General features: G+C 45.9%; 3 protein-coding genes across 3 annotated transcripts in view; 1 reads left to right on the top strand and 2 right to left on the bottom strand.

Annotated features, from left to right (window-relative positions):
• The window catches only part of LOC309401081 (phosphoribosylformylglycinamidine synthase-like), an 83904-nt gene extending 59688 nt beyond the window's left edge, over positions 1-24216 (top strand). Inside the window, exons 27-30 of the mRNA XM_081970027.1 lie at positions 348-506; positions 612-764; positions 2700-2910; positions 23771-24216. Of these exons, the coding sequence (XP_081826153.1) occupies positions 348-506; positions 612-764; positions 2700-2910; positions 23771-24161 (914 nt within the window). The 3' untranslated portion in view covers positions 24162-24216. The remainder of the gene's footprint in view (positions 1-347; positions 507-611; positions 765-2699; positions 2911-23770) is intronic.
• On the bottom strand, positions 20503-21005 carry LOC309381895 (histone H3.2). The gene has a single exon (XM_081933210.1). The coding sequence runs from the start codon at positions 20964-20966 to the stop codon at positions 20556-20558; it is 411 nt and encodes a 136-aa protein (XP_081789336.1). The 5' UTR covers positions 20967-21005; the 3' UTR covers positions 20503-20555.
• On the bottom strand, positions 22896-23399 carry LOC309381845 (histone H2A type 2-C-like). The gene has a single exon (XM_081933131.1). The coding sequence runs from the start codon at positions 23357-23359 to the stop codon at positions 22970-22972; it is 390 nt and encodes a 129-aa protein (XP_081789257.1). The 5' UTR covers positions 23360-23399; the 3' UTR covers positions 22896-22969.
• Positions 24217-25455: the final 1239 nt, after the last annotated feature.

Raw genomic sequence — 25455 nt, 5'->3', positions numbered from 1 at the left:
TTTTTTGAATTGTTTTAAACAAACAAAAACACCAAAAAAGAATCATCCTTCTTTCCAGCTGGTCGAAAGCGTGTCGAATGGTTACAAACCGTTTTCGTGCGTTTCTATCGTAATTGTTACATATACGTATCTTCCAAGATGTAATGTTACAGGAGGTTGGTTGAGATTGCCAATGAATGCCAGTGGGGGGGGTTGAGTTTTTGAATGCAGATGCTATCAGATAAAAGCACGTTTCAATCATTATAGTTAAATGAGAATGGCAGGGTACGGATAGTAAAAATGCACGAAGATTTTAGATGTAAAAGGTATTTTATTCATTGGGATGACTTCACTGTTTCCGATTGCAGGCTGGGCGGCTTCGGTGACCTTTAACCCCAGGGCACGGGCGCAGTTCCAAGCTTTCCACCAGCGCAAAGACACATTCAGCTTGGGCGTGTGCAACGGTTGCCAGCTGATGGCACTGCTCGGTTGGGTAGGAGCCGAGAACTCTGAGGCCAAAGAATTTGGTAAGACTGATCACCTCTCCCGACATTCCCCTTATTCCAAGCCTCTCGATGTCAGAAATAACCGTGGGAAAGGTTCCCTTTAACCCCTGACCTTGTCTTCCCTAGATGGGTCCCTTCAACCAGGGCTGCTGCTGAGCCCCAACATCTCTGGCCGGTTTGAGTCGCGTTTCGTGAATTTGGGGATCGAGGAAAGTCCGGCCTTGATGCTGCGAGGCATGGCGGGATCTACCCTGGGCATCTGGGTGGCCCACGGAGAAGGTAATCGAAATGGCGTTTCAATACAGGACACAAGGAACGGGCGTCTCTGTTTAATTATTTTTTTTTGTAGGTATTTTTTTCATTGGAAACGCCAATGGCAATTTGTGGGTGCATTCTCATGTGCGAACATTGAATTAAAAGAAAAAAAAATATTTGAAAGATCTAAATCAGGGGTGTCAAACTCAAAACCCGCAAGCCGGATCCAGCTCGCGGGTTGCTTAGATCTGGCTCACGGAGCTGGCTGCGGTGCCTCTGCTAGCGAAAACGGAGCTCCATTTTTGCTGGCAGAGGGCTGCGGGATGCCATCCAGGCTGAAAACAGGGCATAGAGGGGAGCTATAGACTTTGACACCCCTGATCTAAATCATAAGAGAAGAAATTCTTTTCAAATTCCATGATTCCCCTTCTACCTGTGACTTTACTCCAAGTCGACCCTGATTTCTGAGTTCTTTTCTACTGGCAGCTCTGGGCATGCGCACACTGGGAACAGGCTCCAGCTGTTCCTCTGCTTCACTGCTGTCTGGCTCTGTAGGCACCTGAACACTGCCAGACGGCCATGGCCCTGCCTCCGACGCAGAGCCCTCGCCCAAGCTTTCCCCGGCCTCCAGGACTGGCCCATGCTCCTCCCCAACATCCCCACTGTCCAACTCTGCTGCCAGCTATGCTGGCGGGCCACCAAGCCGTGTTGTTACTTTTGCTCTTTCTTGGATGGCATCTGAGCCAGCAGATTCAAGAAGATTAAACTGGTCGTAAGCCGAGGTAGTCCTCGACTTACTGCCATAATTGGGACCAGAATTTAAATTGCTAAGCGAGGCAAGTTCAGTGAGTGATGTCTAATTTTATGACTTTTTTGCAGCGGTGGTTAAGAACAACCTGTGAGGTTATCAGCTAGTCTAGCGATAGCGAACATATTTTGGCTCGCGTGCCATAAGTGGGGGGAGCGCAGGGGGGTTGTGTGCGGGCGTGCCGCACCCATAATGCAATGCGTGACCCCCCCACAGTGTGCGTGCGCGCACTCCAGGCATGACCCCCCATTTTTTGCATGCTTTTTTCGCCCTCCCCAGGCTCCAGAGGCTTTATAGGAGCCTGGGGAGGGCGAAAACAGCCTCTGCCGCCACTCCGGAAGCCCTCCAGAGGCTTCAGGGACCTTCAGGACACTTCCTTGAGCCTCCGGAGCAGTCAAAATGAACTTCTGAGCAAACCGGAAGTCACTTCCGGTTTGCTCGGAGGGTTGTTTTGAGCACTCCGAAGGCTTCAGGGACCTTCAGGACGCTTCCCTGAAGCCTCCGGAGCAGTCAAAACGAACCTCCGAGCAAACCGGAAGTCCGTTCCCGAACTTCCGGTTTTCCCGTAGGGCTGGTGTTTTGCGCTCCGGAGGCTTCAGGAAAGCTTATGAAGCCTCCAGAGGGCCTCCGGGCGGTGAGGGAGGCTCTTTTTGCCCTCCCCAGGCTCCTGTAAAGCCTCTGGAGCCTGGGGAGGGTGAAAAATGGATTTTAAAAAGGGTGAACCTACGCGCGCGCTGGCCAGCTGAGACAAATGGCTCCATGTGCCACCTGTAGCACGCATGCCATAGGTTGTCCATCACTGAGCTAGTATGTTTTATAAACATATATAACACCAAATGTTTCTAATCAACAAAACCAAGATCAAAGTTTCATTTTTTTTTCTTCCCAAGCACAAATTCCAGAAGGGATATCCAAATAAGAACATATTTTCCCCTTCTTACATAAAGCAATCGAACTTAAACCATTCCTGCCTGATCTCCCTGGTTGTGGAACTAATGTGTATTTCTATTTTCCCCTAGTAATCTTTGTGAGCTCTCACCATTTTTATTTACAAAATTGACGGTTTATAACTTTCAAATTCTTTGGCCTTACTGGTTCTGTTTTTACAACAAAGCTTTCTCTCCCCCCCCCCCTTCCTGGTCCCCAAATAGGTCGGATGCGATTCCGCTCGTCCGAAATCCTAGCTCGGGTACGCTCGTCCCGACTGGCTCCGCTTCGCTACGTGGATGACCAAGGGCTGCCCACGGAGGAGTACCCGCTAAACCCGAATGGGTCCCCTCTCGGCATTGCTGGCGTTTGCTCTCCTGACGGGCGTCACCTCGCCATGATGCCTCACCCGGAGCGATGCGTCCTACCCTGGCAGTGGCCTTGGATGCCAACCTCCTGGCGTCAGACGGTCAAAGTCTCGCCCTGGCTGCGTATGTTCCAGAATGCCTGCGAGTGGTGCGTGCACTATCCACAGGGGCAACCTTGACCCCATTTCACCCTGACGGGTTCTTAGCTTGACTGCAATCCGTTCCCAATTCTGAGCCACCCGTTGCAAAGCCGCCTTAGATATTCTCCAAGGCCTGGTCAGAAACCCGAAAGCTCTCTTTTCTGGCTGGTCTCCTTTCCCAAGATCACCCTAAACCAAGTTACTGAACTTACAAGCATCCAGAAATCATCGCTATGGAGTGAACAGAGATGAACCTATAGTCGACGTGATGCCAACAAAATTGTTATCTGCTGCTTTCCCAAAGTCACCCTAAACCCAGTTATGGAATTTACAAGTACCCAATAATCATAGATATGGACCGACCACAGATTTACCAAGTCGACACGATGCAAAATGAAATTGCTATGTGCTGCTTTCCCACAGTCGCCTTAAACCAGGTTACTGAACTTACAAGCATCCAGAAATCAAAGATAAGGACTGAACCGGGGGGGAAGGGGGAGATATTCGACCGGTTCGGACTGGTTCGGGCAAACCGGTAGGTTGACGATCAACTGGGAGGGAAGCGGTTCGCCCTGACGACAGATGGGTCCACGCACCCGCGCTGTTTTCCTACCTTTATCTTCTCAGCTGCGTTACTCCTCCGGAGGAACCAGGAAGCGAAGATTTCTTCGAACTGCACGCCCGCGATCGCGCAATCCCTGAACCGGTTGTTAAACCGAGAGGATCCCACCACTGGACTGAACACAGATTAATCAGGTTGACTCGGTGCAAAACGAAACGGCGAGGTGCTCCTTTCTCAAGGTCGCCCTAAACCAGGTTACGGAACTTAAGAAGCCTCCAGAAATCGTAGTTACGGACCAAACACAGACTAACCAGGTTGACACGATGCAAAAGGAAATTGCTTATGTGCTGCTGCTCTGCGTGGGACCAAGGCGTTTTCCAAAGTGCCAATAAATGCCAATTAATTCTTTAAAAAACGTCTTTTCTGTACGGCTTGTGTTTGGAGTCAGCAGTGGAGAGGCTGCCAAATACGAAAGGCAGGAACAACACCAACAACAATCACACAATATCCATATCTTGCCAGCAGTTTAGACATTAATGGCTGCAAGTTGCGTTATTTTGAGGGGACAGTACATTTACACTGTTATACAAGCTGTATGCTCACTACTTTACATTGTATCCAAGTGTCATTTCTTCAGCGTTGTCACATGAAAAGGTATCCTTAAATATCCACAACACGTGAGGGGGTGGATTACTTCTGTGATATACCGTAAGTCAGCGATGGCGAACCTTTTGGCTCGCGTGCCATAAATGGGGGGAGCGAAGGGGGTAGTGTGTAGGCGTGCACGCACTACAGGCGCTCCCCCCCCCCCATTTTTTTTCATGCTTTTTTTGCCCTCCCCAGGCTCCAGAGGCTTTATAGGAGTCTGGGGAGGGCGAAAACAGCCTACCCCCGCCCCGCCGGAGGCTTGAGGGACCTTCAGGACGCTTCCCTGACGCCTTTGGAGCGCTCAAAACGAACCTCCGAGCAAACCGGAAGTCACTTGTGGTTTGTTTGAAGGGTCGTTTTGAGCGCTTCGAAGGCTTGAGGGACCTTTAGGACACTTCCCTGAAGCCTCCGGAGCAGTCAAAACGACCCTCCGAGCAAACCGGAAGTCCATTCCCGAACTTCCAGTTTGCCCGTAGGGCTGGTTTTTTGTGCTCCGGAGGCTTCAGGGAAGCTCGTGAAGCCTCCGGAGGGCCTTCGGGGGGGCGGGGGAGGCTCTTTTCGCCCTCCCCAGGCTCCAGAGGCTTTATAAGTAAATGGCTTTCGCCCTCCCCAGGCTCCAGAGGGCGAAAAATGGCTTTAAAAAGGGGTGAACTGACAGGTGCCCTGACAAATGGCTCCACGTGCCACCTGTGGCACACGTGCCATAGGTTCACCATCACTGCTGTAAGTCCTCGATTTATGACCACAATCGAGCCCATCGCTGCTGTTACTAAGTGAGATATCTGTTAAGCGCATTTTGCCCCATTTTATGACCTTGCCTGTTAAGTGAATCACTGTAACGGTTGTTAGTAACGTAGTTGTTAAGTGCCTCTGGATTCCCCATTGACTTTGCTTTCTCAGAAGGTCGCAAACTGTGACACCTGACCCCGGGACACTGCAACCGTCATAAATATGAACCAGTTGCCCCGCATGTGAATTTTGATCACGTGACCGTATGCTGCAATGGTTGCATGTGGGAAAAATGTTCATAAGTCTTTTTTTTTTCAGGGCCGTTATAACTTTCAACCGTCACTAAATGAACTGTTGTAAGTTGAGGACTACCTGTATTACAGCCTTTGGATCAGCCCGGTTGAGAGCAATGTTAGGTAGTGTGCTCATTTTTTAAAAAATAAGATCCTTAGTTATTTATTTAATTTATTGGCCTCCCATCTTACCACGGTAATTCTGAGACACTTACAATATTACAAAAAATAAAAATTTGTAAAAATAAAAATGCTCCAAAATTGCAAAAATAATTAAACCAGATATAATGGTTGGAAATAACAGGAAGCAACCCAGCCACCCCCCAATCTTACCAACTGAAGAAAATGTCTTATCCTAATTTGTTAGTGAATTCATTCAATCAATTGTGGAAATAATGTATGAACCAATCTGGATTGGTTACCGGGACGAGATATTTTAGTCTTCCAAGCTTTCGAACTTGTGCTGGAGGGCATTTCTAGCATTGTATCTGCTGCTGTGTGTGCAGAGGAAGCTAACCACCAGATTGCAAGAACCCACGCAAGCGGTCAGATGAGGAGAGACGAACTCATTGGTAGTCTCATGCCGCAATGAACAAGGACACACATTCACATTCAATTTTGCCGCTACTAAGATTGTCGGACGTACAGGTACAAAAACAGCCAGGGAAGCCTGGGAAACAGGCTCCTCCCTGATCAGTCAACAGTAGTGCTGATTTAACACCTGCCTATCAAGTACTTAGAAGGCGAGGGCTGGACAGCCGAAGCAAACTCCAGGTAGCAGTGGTAGGTTTCAAAAATTTTCACCACTGGTTTGATGGCCGCGGCTAGGTGGGGTGGGGGGATGTGACTGAATGGGCATGGCCAACTTGATATCACTGATACACACTCAATTACATGACCCCCACCAAGCCACGCCCACTGAACCAGTGGCGATAAGTTTTGGGACTTTTTGAATATATATATTTTTTAATATTCTGGCCCCAGATCCAGGTCTGGATACCATGGGGTGGCAGTGGTTGTCTCGGCTTTCCCTCCATTGCCCTTCCTGCCCAAAAGCCGTGGCCAGCAGGCCGCGGAAACAGGGTCACCTTCTTTCCCAGGGACCTGAGCGAGCTCTCAGTGAAGCTGCCCCCAAGGTCCAGTGGGAAGCCTTTCTCCAGCACACTCATTTCGTGGGCGAGGCCCAGCTGGCCTGGTGGCCCAGCTGAGCTCTCCAGCAGGAGCGAAGTGCTGCAGCTGCAACCTTGAGGAAGGCCCGTCAGTGGCGAGAAGGAGTGCTTCTCCCGCGGCCTTTGCAGCAGCCACCGGGCGAGCCGCTCCCCGCCTCCCCAGGCCAGGTCCGCAGCTCGCGCCAGACTGAGATCACAGCCGCCACCTGCTCCCAGTGATGGAGCATTAGGATCCATTTTTAACCAACCAATCGGGGCTTAGTTTGGAAACAACTAAGGGCGTGGCCAGCCAGTGGTCACTACCGGTTCTGCGACCCAGGCTGGCACGCCACCACCTGTTCGGCCAAACCAGTCTGAACCGGTAGGAGCCTACTTCTGACAGGTAGTTCTCAAGATAGGAATGTAATGGAGGCTGCCCATTCCATTCGTAACCCAAAGATTTGTGGGAGCGAATCTTGTACCTTGAATGGGATCACTCCCTCCTTTCGCTCACACCTTCGCTAATTGAATGCAAGGCTCGTTAAGTGCACAGGAGGTATTTCAGGGTAGGGAAGGCCACGGGGGGGGGGATGGTGGAACAGATCACCTGACTTAAGATCACCCAAGCCCTCCCTGATGCACTGAAATACCCCATCCTCCCCAAAATTGATCCCTTCAACCTGCCGCAACGGGTCACCTACCTTGTGAAGATCTAGCAAGCGGTGTCCTTTCCAGCCTCTCAGCTGTGCGTGTCCCTCTGCAGTGCCGTTCGGGCCTCCGCAGGCTTTGCTCGGCAGGTTGCAGGCCAAAATAGAACCTCCAGGGGCCAGATCTGACCCTCCGAAGCTCCGTTTGGCCCTGCCCCGGCTCGTTGCAGTCCAAAATGGAGCTTCCAGGGACTGGATCCATTCCAGTCCGAAAGCTTGGAAGACGAAACCTCTGGTCCTGGTGACCAACCCAGATTCCATCCTGCAACATTACCGCCAGGACATGTATATATATCTGCCTTCATTTGTGGAAATAGTGGCCGTTGTGCCAGCTGCTGCACATCAGCTCCACATTAAGCAATTCATGCAAGTAGATGTCAATGGATTACATTTCAGCGGGAAACTCAAAGCCACAATTTAATCATTGAACTTATGAAATGATTGCAATTTAATAATCAGATCCGTTAGGAGTTTAGGGTCCGGGACGGCTACTCCCCTTGTCCAAAATCTCATATAAATTAAAGGAGGTTCTGTTAGTATAATGGTGTGTGGTGGGATCCCTCAAATATAAGACACGGTTCTAATTTCGTACTGAACGCTCTTGATTTTCTAGCCAATCTGTGAAATGGGCAACGTGATTTCACATTTGACCATAAAGATTGTCAAAAGAGTCATTTTTTTTCCAGGGGTAAGTAAGTTGTCACAGTGAGACGTGTGTCAGTCAAAAGAAACAAAAGAATCCTCAAGTCACGGATTTGAAAACCATACAACATATAATCATAGGGCTGGAAGGGACCTTGGAGGTCTTCTAGTCCAACCCCATGCTCAAGGCAGGAGGCCTTATATCATCCCTATCAAAAGGTTTGTCCAGTCTGTTTTTTAAAACCTTCAGCGATGGGACACCCACAACTCTAAGAGGCAAGCTGTTCCATTGATTACAGGTAGTCCTTGACTTATGACCGCAACGGAGCCCAACATTTCCATTGTTAAGTGAGACATTTTGTTAAGTGAGACATTTTGCAATCATTTTATGATCTTTCTTGCTACCGTTGCTAAGTGAATCACCACAGTGGGTACGTTAGTAATCCAGTTGTTAAGGGAATCTGGCTTCCCCTTTGACGTTTGCTTGTCAGAAGGTCGCAAAAGAGGATCACATGACCCCCGGTCATAAATAATGAGCCCATTGCCAAGCATCTGAATTTTGATCATGTGATCATGGGGAAACTGTGTAAAACAATCCGAAGTCCCTTTTTTCATTGCCGTAACTTCGAACGGTCAGTAAACGAACTGTCGTAAGTCGAGGACTTCTGGTCAGTGTTCTTACAATGAACTCATACATTCTGGAGAGAGAGAGATGTCCCCCCCCCCCCCGAAGATAAGCTCCAGCATGAGTCCAAAAGCTTGGAAGGGTAAACCTCTGGTCCCGCTGACCGACACGGATTGTATCCTGTAGGAATTTCAGGCATCATTTTGGTCGTAAGTCGAGAACTACCCCTCCTGCAGGAACGCCATGCTCAATTTTGGTCGTAAAGTCGAGGACCACACATACTCGGTTCGTGCTGACTGGAAAATTCTGAGAGTTGAAATCCACCCCTCTTCAAAGTTGCGGAATATTCTCCGAAAGTTGTATTTCTGGAATCTGTGTGTGAACTGGCCTACTTCGCAGGGTTAATGTACTCTGGGTGTTTGGAAAAACCCCAAACAAACCCAAATCAGTTGTACACCAGATGAACATTCATTCATGAAAACTGGTTGTGATTTCCACATTTTTTCCAAATCGAAGGTTGTGATATTTATTTTTCTGAGAGAAACCTTCACAGCTGGCCGGTTAGCTCAGTTGGTTAGAGCGTGGTGCTAATAACGCCAAGGTCGCGGGTTCGATCCCCGTACGGGCCACACACACCTTTTCTTCATTCACAAGAAAATGCAACCAGAGGACGGAACTATATAAAAAAAAATGCTTTAGATGCTTTCCCACGTGTTTTTTTTAAACATTGATGACAAAGCTGCCTTCTTGAGTTGTAGAAGACCCGGGAACTCTTTCAGAAGCCCCCCCTAAAGCAAGGCGACCCCTAAAATGCTACGATTGAAAACAGCAAAGTTAGTTTTCTTCTTTAGGGTGGGCGCGCAATTTGCACGCGTTTCTTTGCACGGCTTTAAGCCAAACATCTCCTTTTTCTAGGGAATTTCCACGAGTTACCCTTGCCATTTTCTTGTCGGGAAACGGGGTCGTGAGAACGCAAGCCAAAGGCATCCCTAAGCGCAACATCCCCATATATTCTGCAAATTAAAAAAACAAATAGATATATTTTTAACTTTGCAAACGAATTGGGACGATTGCCAAAAAAAAAGGCTTTTCAAAATTTATGTGTCAGACGCGAGGGGGAAAAAAAAAAACACGAGCCACTGATCGTTTTCCACTCGAGTTTGTTCCCAGTGGGAAATAGCCAGAAACGGATTCCTGAATTCCGTTTCAAGCAAAAGGGACGCAAAACTTGGTTCCACTGGGGCTTGAACCCAGGACCTTCTGCGTGTAAAGCAGACGTGATAACCACTACACTATGGAACCGGCGGCGGAAAAATTGGGCACGGATCTTGTATATATGAAGAACAGGGATCGTAGTATTGCATAGATCATTTAAGCAGATGAAAATGGGATTTTAAAAAATATTAGCATGTGCAGACATGAACAGGCTAACGCTTACAATTAAGGAAAAGAAAGAAACGGAATATTTTTGATTGGGGATTTTTTTTAAATTTTATTTTACTTTATCAATGGTTAGCTGATAAAAACAGGAGTTAGAAAGAGGGAAATATAAGGAAAGGATCAATGATATAAAGGAGGTGTGTTGAAATGGGTAAGGAAACATTATCAACATCATCTTCTTCTTCTTCCTTATTATTATTACCATCATCAATTTTTATTCATTAAACGTGGAACCCAGTCAACTGGACTTCATGTTTAATGAATAAAAATATTATTATTATTATTATTATTATTATTATTATTATTATTATTATTATTATTATTATTATTATTATTATTATTATTATTATTATTATTATTATTATAAACTTTTATTCATTAAACGTGAATCTGTCAACTGAACTTCATGTTTAATGAATAAAAATATTATTGTTATTGATTATTATTATAAACTTTATTCATTAAACGTGAATCTGTCAACTGAACTTCATGTTTAATGAATAAAAATATTATTGTTATTGATTGCTATTAGAGGAGGTCCTCACGCTCCGAATCTGATCGAACACAGGTAAGAGCCTATTTACGGACCTACCTTGTGGCATTGAGAGCGGCCAAACGTAGATATTGTGCCACTCTTATTGCGTCCGCTGATAATCGCCCTGCCGCCCTGTTTAGGGTGACCCGCTCCCTCTTATCGCAGAGGACGCGGGGGGCGCCCTTGCAGGGCAGAGCAGAGGAGTTTGGGGAATATCTGCAGGACAAAGTCGCTCAGATCCGGAGCGGATGGGCCCCCTTCAGTGGACCGGACGGGCCGTCAACAGTGAGTCTTGTGAGACCATTCTGGGAGGAGTTTGATTCTGTTGCCCCCGAGGATTTGGACAGATTGCGTGGACGGCTGCGACCCACCACATGTTTAATGGACCCGTGTCCCTCCTGGCTGGTACTGGCAACTTGGGAGGTGACTCGAGGCTGGCTTCTGGGCCTGGTGAACGCCTCATTGGGTGAGGGATCCTTACCAACTGCCTTGAAGGAGGCGGTGGTGAGGCCCTTACTTAAGAGGCCTTCACTCGACCCAATGGAGCTAGCTAATTATCATCCAGTCTCCAACCTTCCCTTTTTAGCGAAGGTTGTTGAGAATGTGGTGGCGCAGCAATTTCCACGACATCTTGACGAATCCGATTATCTAGACCCACGCCAGTCCGGCTTCCGACCCGGGCACAGCACGGAGACAGCCTTGGTCGCGTTGGTTGATGATCTCTGGAGGGCCAGAGATAGAGGTTGTTCCTCTATCCTGGTCCTATTAGACCTCTCAGCGGCTTTTGATACCATCGACCATGGTATCCTATTGCGCCGGCTGGAGGGGATGGGAGTCGGAGGTACCGTTTTGCGGTGGTTCGGCTCCTACCTCTCCGACCGGACGCAATGTGTGTTGACAGGGGGGCAGAGGTCGACCCTGAGGCCACTCACTTGTGGGGTGCCACAGGGGTCGGTCCTCTCGCCTCTCCTGTTCAACGCATATGTGAAGCCACTGGGTGAGATCATCCGTGGTTTTGGGGTTGAGTATCATCTGTACGCTGATGATACCCAGCTGTATATTTCAACCCCAAACCACCCCAAAGAGGCTGTCGAAGTGATGTCCCGGTGTTTGGAAGCCGTTGGGGTCTGGATGGGGGACAACAGACACAAACTCAACCCCTCCAAGACTGAGTGGCTGTGGCTACTGGCACCTCGGTTCAGCCAGCTGATTCCATCGCTGGCCATAGGGGGCGAACAATTGCCCCCTGTGGAACGGGCGCGCAATTTGGGCGTCCTCCTTGATGCCCGGCTGTCAATGGATGACCATGTGGCAGCCGTGGCAAGGGGGGCGTTCCACCAGGTTCGCCTGGTGCGCCAATTGCGCCCCCTACTGGACCGGGATGCCCTGCGCACGGTCACTCATACACTGGTGACGTCCCGCCTGGACTACTGCAACGCTCTCTACATGGGGCTGCCCTTGGGACGCGCCCGAAGACTGCAGTTAGTCCAGAACGCAGCCGCGCGGGCTGTGATGGGGAGTACTAGGTACTCCCACGTAACACCTCTCCTGCGCGAGCTGCACTGGCTGCCTGTGGTTTTTCGGGTGCGTTTCAAGGTTTTTGATTACCATCTTTAAAGCGCTCCATGGCACAGGACCTAGTTACTTGCGGGATAGCATCCTCCCACACACATCCCTGCGGCCAATTCGCTCTCACAGGGAGGGGCTTCTCCTGGTGCCGTCCACTAGGCAATGCCAGCGGGCGACACCAAGGAGTAGGCCTTCTCTGTGATGGGCCCAACCCTCTGGAATGACCTCCCCCCCGACATTAGAACCACCACTGACTTCCGCTCCTTCCGGCAAAAATTGAAGACTCACCTGTTCCGACTGGCAGGCCTGGCATAATTATAACTGTTACCTCCTGGTAGACATATTATTAACTGGTTATTTTAGGGGAATTGCTTTTAATTTAATTTGTGTGATATTTCTAGGGGGTTTTAAAATTATATTTATATATACTGTTTAACTGTACAGTTCTTTTAACTCTCTTTTTAACCTCCTCCATATTTAACTTTACCTATTTATTATATTGTGATGTATTCTTTACATGGACCGTACACTGCCCCGAGTCCCTTTTGGGAGAGGGGGCGGTCTAGAAGCGCAGTAAATAAATAAATAAAATAAACTTTTATTCATTAAACATGAATCTCAGTCAACTGAACTTCATGTTTAATGAATACAAATATTATTATTGATTATTATTATAAACTTTTATTCGTTAAACATGAATATGTCAACTGAACTTCATGTTTAATGAATAACAATATTATTGTTATTGATTATTATTATAAACTTTTATTCATTAAACGTGAATCTCAGTCAACTGAACTTCATGTTTAATGAATAACAATATTATTGTTATTGATTATTATTATAAACTTTTATTCATTAAACGTGAATCTCAGTCAACTGGACTTCATGTTTAATGAATAAAATATTATTGTTATTGATTATTATTATAAACTTTTATTCATTAAACATGAATCTCAGTCAACTGATCTTCATGTTTAATGAATACAAATATTATTGTTATTGTTTATTATAAACTTTTATTCATTAAACGTGAATATGTCAACTGAACTTCATGTTTAATGAATACAAATATTATTGCAATTGATTATTATTATAAACTTTTATTCATGAAACATGAAACACAGTAAACTGAACTTCATGTTTAATGAATAAAAATATCATCATCATCACTATTATTATAGAATTAATACTAATGTAAAGAACACTTTGGGAAAATGTTGATTACTATCTCCTCAAACTATTTTTACCCAGACAACACACTGTTTAATTGAAGTTTAATTGAATTTTTATATGTTATAAAAAAAAACTTGATGGGAGAGGGGGAAAGAATCGCATAGATAAATCAAGTTTTTCTCCAATAAGTAGGGAGATAAGTGGCAGGAAGGAAACGACCATATAAAGGGTTTTCTGTTTGAGGAGACACAAAAAAAGAAAATAATTATTGAATTCTTTGGTTTGGTTTTGCAAACAGTGGCATCTCCCGAAGACATTTAAGAGAAGCGCTTGGCAAAGATTCGCACATCAAAAAGAAATATACGCAAGCATGAAACCGTCGGAGACGAGGTGGCCGAGTGGTTAAGGCGATGGACTGCTAATCCATTGTGCTCTGCACGCGTGGGTTCGAATCCCACCTTCGTCGACTAATTTTATTTATTTTATTTCTTGATTTCGTTGCCTTTAGCCTCCCGATTCGCCTATTTAATAATAATAAAAAAAAAACCCGAGCCTTTCTCCCACTCCAAACTGGATTCCACCTATCCCCGTACCGGAAAAAAAAAGGATTTTTGTGTTCCCACGCCCAACTCGCATCAAGATTTGATTCTCTCTTCCCGCGCCTTCCTCTGAGGCTTAAACAGACCGGCTTTGCAAACCAACCATACCCTTTTTGCCAACAGCGAATCCAGCTAACAAGCATCTCAAGCTTTTAACCTGTCGTGTAAATACCGCCCCAGCTTCTTTTGCGGGTTTCTTAGATGGACTCCCGGTGCAGATTCTATCAGTGGGAATGTATTATTAGAGATTAAAGGGTTTAAAAAAAACCTCCAACCCTAGGATGATCAATTGTTTGCAATAAGTAGCAAATATAATTGAGGATCAATGTAACTCAATGATCGATCAGTCTCTCTCTCCCTCCTCCCCCCCCTCTCCCTCCCCCCTCTCTCTCTGCCATCTCCCTCTATCTATCTATCTATCTATCTATCTATCTATCTATCTATCTATCTATCTATCTATCTATCTATCATCATCTATCTATCATCTATCTATCTATCTATCTATCTATCTATCTATCTATCTATCTATCTATCTATCATCTATCTATCTATCTATCTATCTATCTATCTATCTATCTATCTATCTATCTACCTACCTACCTACCTACCTACCTACCTATCTACCTATCTACCTATCTACCTATCTACCTACCTACCTACCTACCTACCTACCTACCTATCTATCTATCTATCTATCTATCTATCTATCTATCTATCTATCTATCTATCTATCTATCTATCTATCTATCTATCTATCATCTATCTATCATCTATGGCAAATACCACCACGCATCACGAAATCTCCAGAACTGTAAAGCTTACAAACTTGAAATTTGGCACGTAGGTTCCTCTTGGTTTCTAGGTGCTTGCTAAAAAAGGAGTTTTCGAAATGACCATCAGATCATTAGTATTTCTTATACTACAAGCTCTGATGCTAAGGAGCTCTACTCCCCCTCCCCACTTGAAAAGAACTCTGTTCCAACTACCTGTTGTCTTTCCTCGCTTATGACTATAACCATGTTGCTTGTATCTTTCCATTTATACTGTTTTTATTTGTTTCCTGGTATAATTTGATAGCTTATTAGTAACCTAGACTATCACTAAGTGTTGTATCTTATGATTCTTGATGAATGTATTTTATTTTTCTTTATGTACACTGAGAGCATATTCACCAAAGACAAATTCCTCGTGTGTCCAATCACACTTGGCCAATAAAGAATTCTATTCTATTCTATTCTCTGGTGCTAAGGAGTTAGACATTCTACTCCCTCTCCTCAGCTGAAAAGAACTCTATTCCAACTGCCAGTTGCCTCACATCCCTTTACATCAGTTCAAAATGGCAGACGTTCCACTCCTTCACCCAGGAGCGATCTGGGGCTCCTTACAGAACGGCAGCATGTGGTTCTGGGGCAGCTGACCAAATGGTTGAATGAATGGATGGATCTTTATAGGTTTCTGTGACTTTGAAGCTTGAACTGTTTACTGGCAGTTGTGCAATGAAGGGGCTTGTGTCTTTGCCTAACTGGTGGTGGGTAATTCTTATTGTGGCTAATGGCTATGTCCCGTGTTAGATTTTTTGGGGGGGAGTGAGGGGCTGCTTGCTCTAATCCCATCACTCTTGTTTTTGTTAGCTATTAAAATTGTTGTAAAGGGGTTTCAAAATTGAATGGACTTTTGCCAGTGATATTTGCTTTGCTTATGAATGTAGCCATCTAGATAGCTGGCTTCCTTTTTCAATAAGCTCTTTATCTCCTTACGTGCTGTGGGCTATTAAGAAAGACTTGGGGGCTGCTTTCTGCCTCTAAGAACACGTTTCTCCATTTCTCCTTTGGGGAAATATAATCTTACTATTTTCTATTAAAAATATGTAATATAATATAATTTAAAGATTTCATATAATATAATTTAAAGATTTAATAGTTAAATCTTTTTATATTCCACCAAAATATTTTATTCTTTAGGGGCGGGGGGGGGGGGGCTTCCCACCAAAAGAGATGAACAACAAGAGGCACAGAGGACGTTACCAAAAGCTCTTCACTGAATGTCCTTAACAGGGAACTTTTTAAGTACATAATTCAGAATAACAGGGTTGGGAGGGACTTTAGAGGTCTTCTAGTCCAACTCCCTGCCCAAGCAGAAGACCCATCACCAATCTGGAATAAATGTCCAGTTCTTTCTTGTAAACCTCAAGTGATGAACTTCTGGTGGCAAGCTGTTCCACTGATTGGTTTTTCTTCCCCATGGGCACTGAAGAAAATCGGCGCCGTTCCCGGGGGAGAGCCAACGAGGAGGAAATGGCACGGCCGGTGAGATTGATCCTTTGCAACGTTTAGGTTCGAAAAACTTGGTTAAAAAAGGGGGAAAAATACCATTTCCAGTGTGTCGCATCGGTTCCTTTATAGGTTCTCAGGAGAAGCGATGACATTCAAGAAGCAGAGTGGCGCAGCGGAAGCGTGCTGGGCCCATAACCCAGAGGTCGATGGATCGAAACCATCCTCTGCTAATTTCCTTTTTCTTTTCTTTTCTCTACTTTTCTCTTTTCATTTCTCTTCTTTCTTTTCTTCTCTACTCTTCTCTTTCCTACTTTTCTCTTTTCATTTCTCTTCTTTCTTTTCTTTCTTTTTTCTTCTCTAACTCTTTTCTCTTTCTTTTTTCTTCTCTTTTCTCCCCCCCCCTCTTTTCTTTCTTTTCTCTCCTCTCCTTTTTTCTTTTCTCTTCTTTTCCTTCCCTTATTCTAGATTCCAGGACAGACATAGCAATTGCTATGCTAAGGGCAACCCATTTTTTTGGGGGGGTGGGTGGGTTGGTAAAGAGATCGCAAGCGGAAAAAAGAGTGAGTGGCTCATGCTCGGACCGCAGAGAGAACACGACCTTACAGGGTGTTGTTGTTTTTTTAAGCGTTCTTCTTTGGCTAAGATTTCCCACCAACGTCGCAGAAAGGTTGAAAAACAAGGAATGGAATCAGCCGAAGTGAATTTGCGAGAGGAAGAATTTGCAAGTAACACTTCACGGTTGCCGAGCGTGAGTCAGGATGGCCGAGCGGTCTAAGGCGCTGCGTTCAGGTCGCAGTCTCCTCTGGAGGCGTGGGTTCGAATCCCACTTCTGACAGAATCCACCTTTTTCAAGAATAGAATTCTAATGCTTGCTTTTATGTTATGTTTTAATATTTTATATTACAATATAATAGTATTTATATCGATTTTATACGTTTGTTGGGCTCTCTCATGTTGCAACTTCTCCTCAGGCGAATAAAGCAAAGCGTCAAAAAGCACTATTTTTCCTGCAAGTAGTTTCTTTTTGGGTGAGAAAACTTCTTTTTCTCACCAAAAAGAAAATACTTGCAGGAAAAATTGTACTTTTCAATATATATTTTTTTTATTGCAATCAATACATTCACATCCATGTTATTATGGAAGGAAGCAAAGGGTTAACGCATGCTTTTATGAAGAAGGAAAAGATCTAAGGACAATTTTCAGCAAATTCAAAACAAGTAAGCCGGATCTCAAAAGTAATTTTTTTCCAAGAGGCCACTGGATTTTTCTTTGACGAGAAACTTCTTCAGCTCGGACAGGATTAGTGGGGAATGGAAGGATTTATCAGCTGTCTGCAAGGAATCCATCCATTCCTCACTATCCTGTCAGAGTTGAAGAAGCTTCTTGGAGGAGAAGCGAAATGTCTTCAAAAGGGGAAAAAAAACAAGAAAATCCAGTTGCCTCCTGAAAAAGCACCTTTGGGACACCTTTGGATGACTGAGAAGCTCTACAGACTTTTATCCAAAAAGCTTCTTCAGCTCCGACTTCAAAAAACCAACCAACCTCTTGGGGGAAAAAAGCACTTTTGATGCCATTCTATAAAGCCTTTGAAAGACCACGCCTAGAATGCTTGTATCCCGCTTTGGTCACCATCTATAAAAAAAAAAAAAGATGTTGAGACTCCAGAAAAAGTGCAGAGAAGAGCAAACAAGCTGATTAGGGGACAGGAGGCTAAAACCTATCAAGAACGGTTGCAGGAACTAGGCATGGCTACCATAGTGAAGAGAAGGACCAAGGTAGATGTGATAGCAGGGTTTCAATATTTGAGGTCAAGCTATTTTCCAAGGCACTCAAATGCCAGACAATGAATGATGGATGGAAACCTATCGAGAAGAGATTCAACTTGAAAATAAAGATAAATTTCTGACAGGGAGAACAATCAATCGATGGAACAGAAGTTGCCTTTGGAAGTTGTGGGAGTTTCATCCTTGGAGGCTTTCAAGAAGAGATTGGACTGCCATTTGTCAGAAATGGTGTATGGTACCTTTTTGGTATCCGGTGCCCAAAGGGCAAGCCCACGCAAATGGGCACACACAACTCCAAAATACAATGCTGGCGCCTCTCTGCGCATGTGTCCCACCAGTGGTGGGTTGCAGGTGGTAGGCCCCGGTACGGGGGTACCGGAGCCTGCCTGGAGCACCGGGTATGGCTCCAGAGGGCCCACCCATTCGCCCGCGCTCCTTACCAGTCTTTAAAGTCTTTGGCACTTTGGCTCACGGCTCGTACAACACCTGCGTAACGCTCTGCTGAGCTGCTGGAGCGTTGTGGAGGCGTTGCTGGATGGCAAGATGCATGTGGACGCCGGGATCCGGAGTCCACCACTGTGCCCTACCCACCCCTCACCATTTTTGGCTTCCAGGTTGGTGCAGGAGACTTTCCAGGCCTCCGGTCCTTCCGACGCGCCCTAAAAAGTTGGCTTTTCCAGCAAGCCGGCCTGGCCTGTTAATTTTAACTTATTTTAAATTTATTGTCTTTTAAATTCGGTTTGTTTTTTTGGATATGGATTTAATTTTTTTTTAACTTTTGGGATGTATGTTTTTTTATGTTGTACGCCGCCCTGAGTCCTTTTGGAGAAGGGCGGCATATAAATCCAAACAAACAAACAAACAAACTAACTAACCCCTCTGTGCCTTCCCTGTGCCCCGTTTTGGGCCTGGAAGGCCTCCTGCACCAACCTGGAAACCAAAACGGGGCATGGGTTTCCACATGAGGCCCCAAAATGCAATGTGAGCGACCTCTCATGCATACGCCCCTCCCCTCTAGGCATGCACACATGCGTATACCACATGTTAATCCCTCATGCATGCAAGCCACCTCCGTGCATGTGTGGTAGGGACCTGAAGACCAGCTGGCTGGCGGGAAGTGTGCATGCATGCACGGTGGAGCTGGCCTGGGGCAATGGCTGGCATTCCTGCAGAAAGGGCTCCGTGTGCCACCCTAGCTTCGCCCATTGTTGAAAGAAATGTCCTTCTGGGTTCGGCTCCAAGTGGGGGAAAAGACACTGGAGACATGGAGGCTGCTTGGAAAGATGGTTTTAATGGTGGACAGGACCACATGGCTTGAGTCCTGAACAGAAAAGGTGATCACATGCTTCAATGTTGGGGAGAAGAGAAGGAAGGACTGAGATGCTGAAAGCCCCTGGTTTTATGCCCTCTCTGGCCTTTGATCTTCAGCTTGTCTTTGGTTGTCAGACTCCCATGGAGCCATGCAGGGGCAACTCTCTAGGCTGCGTTTTGAATCCAGGTTTGGTTGAGTTCTCAGATGCCATGTGGCGAGTTGGGTAAAGGGCCAATATTATCATGCCTTAATCCCATCCCCCTAGAGCTGAAGGGGAGAACTCTTTATTATGTAAAGGGACTGGCTTGGCCTTCTTAATGGCCCATTGACAAAGTGGGTGGAGGCAGGAAGCTACAGGGAGCTATTCTCAATTTAAAACATGTTTCTTCCTTTTCACATCCAGGGAAATATAATATTCTGCCTTTTCAATATTTCCTAGGATATTTCATTTTTCTGGGAGAGGGCCGGGTGATAACTTTCCACACCATCATGGGTGTAGGGTCTCCTGCTTGGGCAGGGGTGGGAGTTGGACTGGATGACCTAAAAGGTCCCGTCCAACTGTTAATCTGTAAATCATGATCTGGCTGGATGACTGAGAATCTCCATAGGCAATAAGGGGTGGAAAAGCTAAAAGGATAAAAGCTTGCCACATTGACATGTTGGCTACGTCCATTAATGGTCTATTTGTTCATAAAGACTTCGTTTGTTAAAAGGCAGGTGGGTGGGGGGGGGGGATCCCTAGATTTTAGACATTTGGGGGGCTAGAATTCCTAGCCCCCAAAATCCCTAGATTTTTGTGCCTGTATCACAAAAGAAATGATACAACTATACAGGGAAGAGAATGAAGGATTGAAGATTCTGTAAAATGGACTGGAAATAGAAAATAGACTTCAGAACAGAACTTGCTACAAGAATCTTTGGAATAGAATAGAATTCTTTATTGGCCAAGTGTGATTGGACACACAAGTAATTTGTCTTTGGTGAATATGCTCTCGGTGTACATAAAGAAAAATAAAATACATTCATCAATAAAAAAATACTTGATAGCCAAGGTTACTAATAAGCTATCAAATTGTACTAGGAAACAATAAAAACATAAATTGAAAGACACAGCAACATTTCATAAGTGGAAAGAGATAAATACTGAGAGAAAACATTCTTAGTAAATTGGGTGTTTGGGGAATTAGTTAAGCAGATGGCATTTGCGGGGGTGGGATTGTCCTCGTGTCTAGTTGTTCTGGTGTGTAGTGGCCAATAGCGTCGTTTTAACGACGCAGTGTACACCTCAATGGAAGGCAGGTAGGCAGTAATGTTTTCTTCTGCAGTTCTAGCTATCCGTTGAAGTCTACGTTTGTCTCGTTTGGTTGCAGAACCAAACCAGACATTAGATTGAGATTTAAGATCTCAATCCAATGTTCCTACCGGTTGCTCCGCGTGAGGGATATAGCGGATCCCAGCTCCTTTTTAGGAAGAGGTGGTGGCTCTTAAAAGAGCCTTTGGGGGGTGTCGGTGGGTCTCCGCTGCGCGTCTTTACGCCCTCTCCCCGCGGATGCGTCGGGCCAGCTGGATGTCCTTGGGCATGATGGTGACGCGCTTGGCGTGGATGGCGCAGAGGTTGGTGTCCTCAAAGAGCCCGACGAGGTAAGCCTCGCTGGCTTCCTGCAGGGCCATGACGGCCGAGCTCTGGAAGCGCAGGTCGGTCTTGAAGTCCTGCGCGATCTCGCGCACCAGGCGCTGGAAGGGCAGCTTGCGGATGAGCAGCTCGGTGGACTTCTGGTAGCGGCGGATCTCGCGCAGGGCCACGGTGCCCGGGCGGTAGCGGTGAGGCTTCTTGACGCCGCCCGTAGCCGGTGCGCTCTTCCTTGCCGCCTTGGTGGCCAGCTGCTTGCGGGGCGCCTTCCCGCCGGTGGACTTACGAGCCGTTTGCTTGGTACGGGCCATCCTCTCACCAACACTGGAACCTCAGCCTTCCTTGAAATCCCGCGAAATGAAGTCGGGGCACCGTCCGTCGGCCTTTTTATAGCCCGCGCCATGAGCCTGATTGGCTGAAACGGTTGGATTCGAATGTCTAGTCTCGACGCTGATTGGATACCCATTAAAACAATGCCCTTCTCTCGCTCTGCCTTCCCCGCCGAGCCTCAGTTGCCGAGGCTTCGTTTCCACGCCCACAATAATCCGACTCTGAATTAATTACAAAATATCAACCTTTGACAATTGGTCCTTAGGCTTCCCCCTGAAACTGTTTCAAAGTACTGCGTGAAATCGTGAGATTAAAAATACCCAGCATTGGTGGATGGATTCATCATTTGGCCTAGGTGTTAACAACCAGGGGTACTGGAGTATTAATTTAGTATTAGTAAATGCGGCAAAAAGCCAATGCGTGCAAATCCTTAGCTTTCATTTGCTCTGTTTTCCTGCCTGGATTTGATAATGCCCGATTCTAATAGCTTTAAATAGCTTTGAGTGTTGTAGGACAGGATTGCAATGTTCTTACATGCATACAAGTCTCCTGGATTTTGGGGGGGAGGGCGTGGGGGGCGGCTCCGGTGCGCACGCGTTTTGAACAAGCAGAAATACGAATACATGTGTGGTTTTCTAACTTTAGTATGATCTTTGTTGGGAGCGGTACGTCTTAACTCTTACAATTAATGCCTGGGACGGAAACCGCCTTATTTCAAATCTCCAGAAGTCGGTTGCTTCGAAAGAAAAGCAGCTTGTTTCGGTGTAAAATAAGATCTCTATATATTCTATTTTACATAGATTCAAGCTGCTTTTATAGACAAAAGCCACTGTGTGTTTGTCTATACACAAATAACATTGTGCATGTATAAATATATAAAAAGCAGCTTGGATCTATATAAAATAGGATGTACTTTATTTTATATAGATAGATTCAAGCTGCTTTTATATATAAAACACATTGTGGATTTGTCTATACACAAATAACATTGTCCATGTATAAATATATAAAAAGCAGCTTGGATCTATATAAAATAGGATCTATTTTATTTTACATAGATAGATCTAAGCTGCTTTTGTGTGCGCGCGCGTGTGTAATGTTTATAACAATATAATAAAAACTCGCTTTATTGCTCAGTCACCGGTTGATCGCTGTGCTCTTGAAAGGAATTGCATTGCGTTCAGGAAACTGTCCACGAACAGTAGCTACTTTGAAAAGCCCGCCACGTAGGAGATTGGATGGCGTTGGTGACTTACTTAATCAGCCAAACAGGAAACGTTGCCGCTATGGGGCAGAGCTTCTTACGCATCGGATGCGTCTTTTATTTCATTGTCCTTGTTTTGTTTTGTTTTGAAAAAACGACTGTTTATAAGCGGAGCAATCCATCAATAACTGTACATGTTCTATCGTTTAATGTCTCCACGACGCACGGGCAATCCGAAGAGATTTTCTCGGTTTGCTATCCAAAATGAATTTTAGGTTTCAAAAATTGCCCGAGACTCGATGGGGATCAGGTGCTTTTGCAACAAGCCAATGGGACTTCCCTGAATTTTCTTTGAAAACGTTTCGCTTTTCATCCAAGAAGCTTCTGCAGTCGAAATTCTAAAGCTTCCTGGACGAGAAGCGAAATGCTTCCGAAGAGAAAAAAAAACCCCAAGTTAGTTCAGTTGCCTTTTGGAAGAAGCACCTTTGGGATAATTGAAAATCTCCAGACTGGATGGAATCTATCTATTCACTCCGATGGCTCAAACGTCTGCTTTTCATTGTAATTGTATCGTGAGAAAGATACAATTTTGTACATGTACCGTGCAACCTTCATGCTTTTGTGGAGGGATTTTTTTTAAAAAAAAGTATCTTAGGATACTGTTTCACTTAGCAAGTTGACACAAGCTCTTTCTATGAAAAGGTGGGTGGCTCTTAAAAGAGCCTTTGGGTGTCGTTCTTGGCGGCTAAAAGTGAGCCTGTAGGCAAGAGGGCGCGCTGTCTACTTCCCTTTGGCCTTGTGGCTCTCGGTCTTCTTGGGCAGCAGGACGGCCTGGATGTTGGGCAAGACGCCTCCCTGGGCGATGGTGACTTTGCCCAGGAGTTTGTTGAGCTCCTCGTCGTTACGGATGGCCAGCTGCAAGTGGCGCGGGATAATACGCGTCTTCTTGTTGTCCCGGGCCGCGTTGCCCGCCAGCTCCAAGATTTCGGCTGTCAGGTACTCCAGCACGGCGGCCAGGTAGACGGGCGCGCCGGCTCCGACTCTCTCCGCGTAGTTGCCCTTGCGAAGCAGACGATGCACGCGGCCCACGGGGAACTGCAGCCCGGCACGGGAAGAGCGAGTCTTGGCCTTAGCCCGAGCTTTCCCTCCTTGCTTGCCGCGTCCAGACATGTTAAACTTTAAGCGTTGCAGTAGCGATCAAAAGCTGAATTCGAGAGGAATGTTTTCCCGGCGGGCGCCTTGTCTCCTTTTATTCACTCGAAAATCTTGCAAATGCGAATTCCTATTGGTTCGTTTCTGCCGACGTTTGTCCGCGTCCAATGAAAAAACAACAACTGTTTCGACCGCCCAATTAGAGAAGAGGCGCTCTATGCAAGGCCAATGAAATTCGGCTTCTCGGGATTCGCTCATTAGCATAGTAAACGTGGGGAAGTGGGTGGCGCTCCGTTTCTGAGGCCAATGAAAAAGGAGGTTTGGAACACCTTTATTTGCATATAGGCTCTATAAATAAGAGCCAGTCAAGAGTTTCTTCTTCAAACTTTCGGGATCTTTTTCTTGATTCGTTTGATTTGTCTCGCAAAGTGATTTGATCATGCCTGAGCCAGCAAAGTCTGCTCCGGCGCCCAAGAAGGGCTCCAAGAAAGCCGTGACGAAGACGCAGAAGAAGGGGGACAAGAAGCGCAAGAAGAGCCGCAAGGAGAGCTACTCCATCTACGTCTACAAGGTCCTCAAGCAGGTCCACCCCGACACCGGCATCTCCTCCAAGGCCATGAGCATCATGAACTCCTTCGTCAACGACATCTTCGAGCGCATTGCTGGAGAGGCTTCCCGCCTGGCTCACTACAACAAGCGCTCCACCATCACCTCCCGAGAGATCCAGACGGCCGTCCGCCTCCTCCTGCCCGGGGAGCTGGCCAAGCACGCCGTCTCCGAGGGCACCAAGGCCGTCACCAAGTACACCAGCTCCAAATAAAGGCGCTTGCAACAAGCTTCCTTCACCCAGACCCAAAAGGCTCTTTTAAGAGCCATCTACTTCCTCAAAAAAAGAGCTGTTCAACTCTCCGATTGGAAAAGTCCACTTTGCAGGGACTTAAATTGGCCAAACTTTCCCCAATTTTGCCTCGGGAATGTGTCTTTGTTGGCACTTACTAAACGGCAGATGAGAAATTGTGATTGCAAAGGAAGTGGTCCTAGATTCCTTTATTTAAAATGTATCGCATCCCACATACATCCCTGCGGCCAATTCGCTCACACAGGGAGGGACTTCTCCAGGTGCCGTCCACTAGGCAATGCCAACGGGCGACACCAAGGAGTAGGGCCTTCTCTGTGATGGGCCCAACCCTCTGGAATGACCTCCCCCCCCCCGACATTAGAACCACTTCTGACCTCCGCTCCTTCCGGCAAAAATTGAAGACTCACCTGTTCTGATTAGCAGGCCTGGCATAATTACAACTGTCCCTCCTGGCAAATGTATTAACTGGTTATTTTAGGGGTATTGTTTTTAACTTATTGTGTGTGTTTTAGGGGTTCAAAATCCTATATTTATATATATTGCTTTGTACAGTTCTTTTAATTCCATTTTTAACCTCCTCCATTCCAACTGTACATATTCAATTTTTATTGTATTTTGATATATTTGGCATGGACTGTACACCGCCCCGAGTCCCTTTTTGGGAGAGGGGGCGGTCTAGAAGCATGAATAATAAAATAAATAAATAAAATAAATAAAAAATATTTAAAACCCCCTGGGGAAGAGAAATGCAAGTTATAAAATTGAAACTTAATATATAACATAATGTAATAATAGTTGGAAGGGACCTTGGAGGTCTTCTAGTCCAACCCCCTGCTCACTTCAGGCAAATGGTTATTCAATCTCTTAAAACAGGGGTGTCCAAACTTGGGAACTTTAAGACTTGTGGACTTCAACTCCCAGAATTCCCCAGCCAGCCATCTGGAAGTTGAAGTCCACAAGTCTTGGAAGTTCCCAAGTTTGGACACCCCTGTCTTAAAACTTCCAGTGTTGGAGCATTTACAATTTCTAGAGGCAAGCATTGTTCTGTCAGGAAATTTCTCCTTAGTTCTGAGTTGCTTCTCTCCTTTGTTAGTTTCCACCCATTGCTGCTTCTGCCCTCAGGTGCTTTAGAGAATAGCTTAGTTTACAGATTAACAGTTGGAAGGGACCTTACAGGTCATCTAGACCAACCCCCCACCCCACCCAAGCAAGAGATCCCACACCATTTCTGACAAATGGCAGTCCAATCTCTTGA

This window comes from Natrix helvetica, assembly GCF_964273705.1.
Source record: "Natrix helvetica genome assembly, chromosome: Z".
NCBI classification, from domain to species: Eukaryota; Metazoa; Chordata; class Lepidosauria; order Squamata; family Natricidae; genus Natrix; species Natrix helvetica.
The sequence above is the reverse complement of the archived record's forward strand: the minus strand, read 5'-3'. Positions and strand labels throughout refer to the sequence as shown.

Bases quoted from the DNA above. Each gene is read 5' to 3' on its own strand.
- LOC309381895 (XM_081933210.1), bottom strand. From the start codon at position 20,966: ATGGCCCGTACCAAGCAAACGGCTCGTAAGTCCACCGGCGGGAAGGCG.
- LOC309381845 (XM_081933131.1), bottom strand. From the start codon at position 23,359: ATGTCTGGACGCGGCAAGCAAGGAGGGAAAGCTCGGGCTAAGGCCAAG.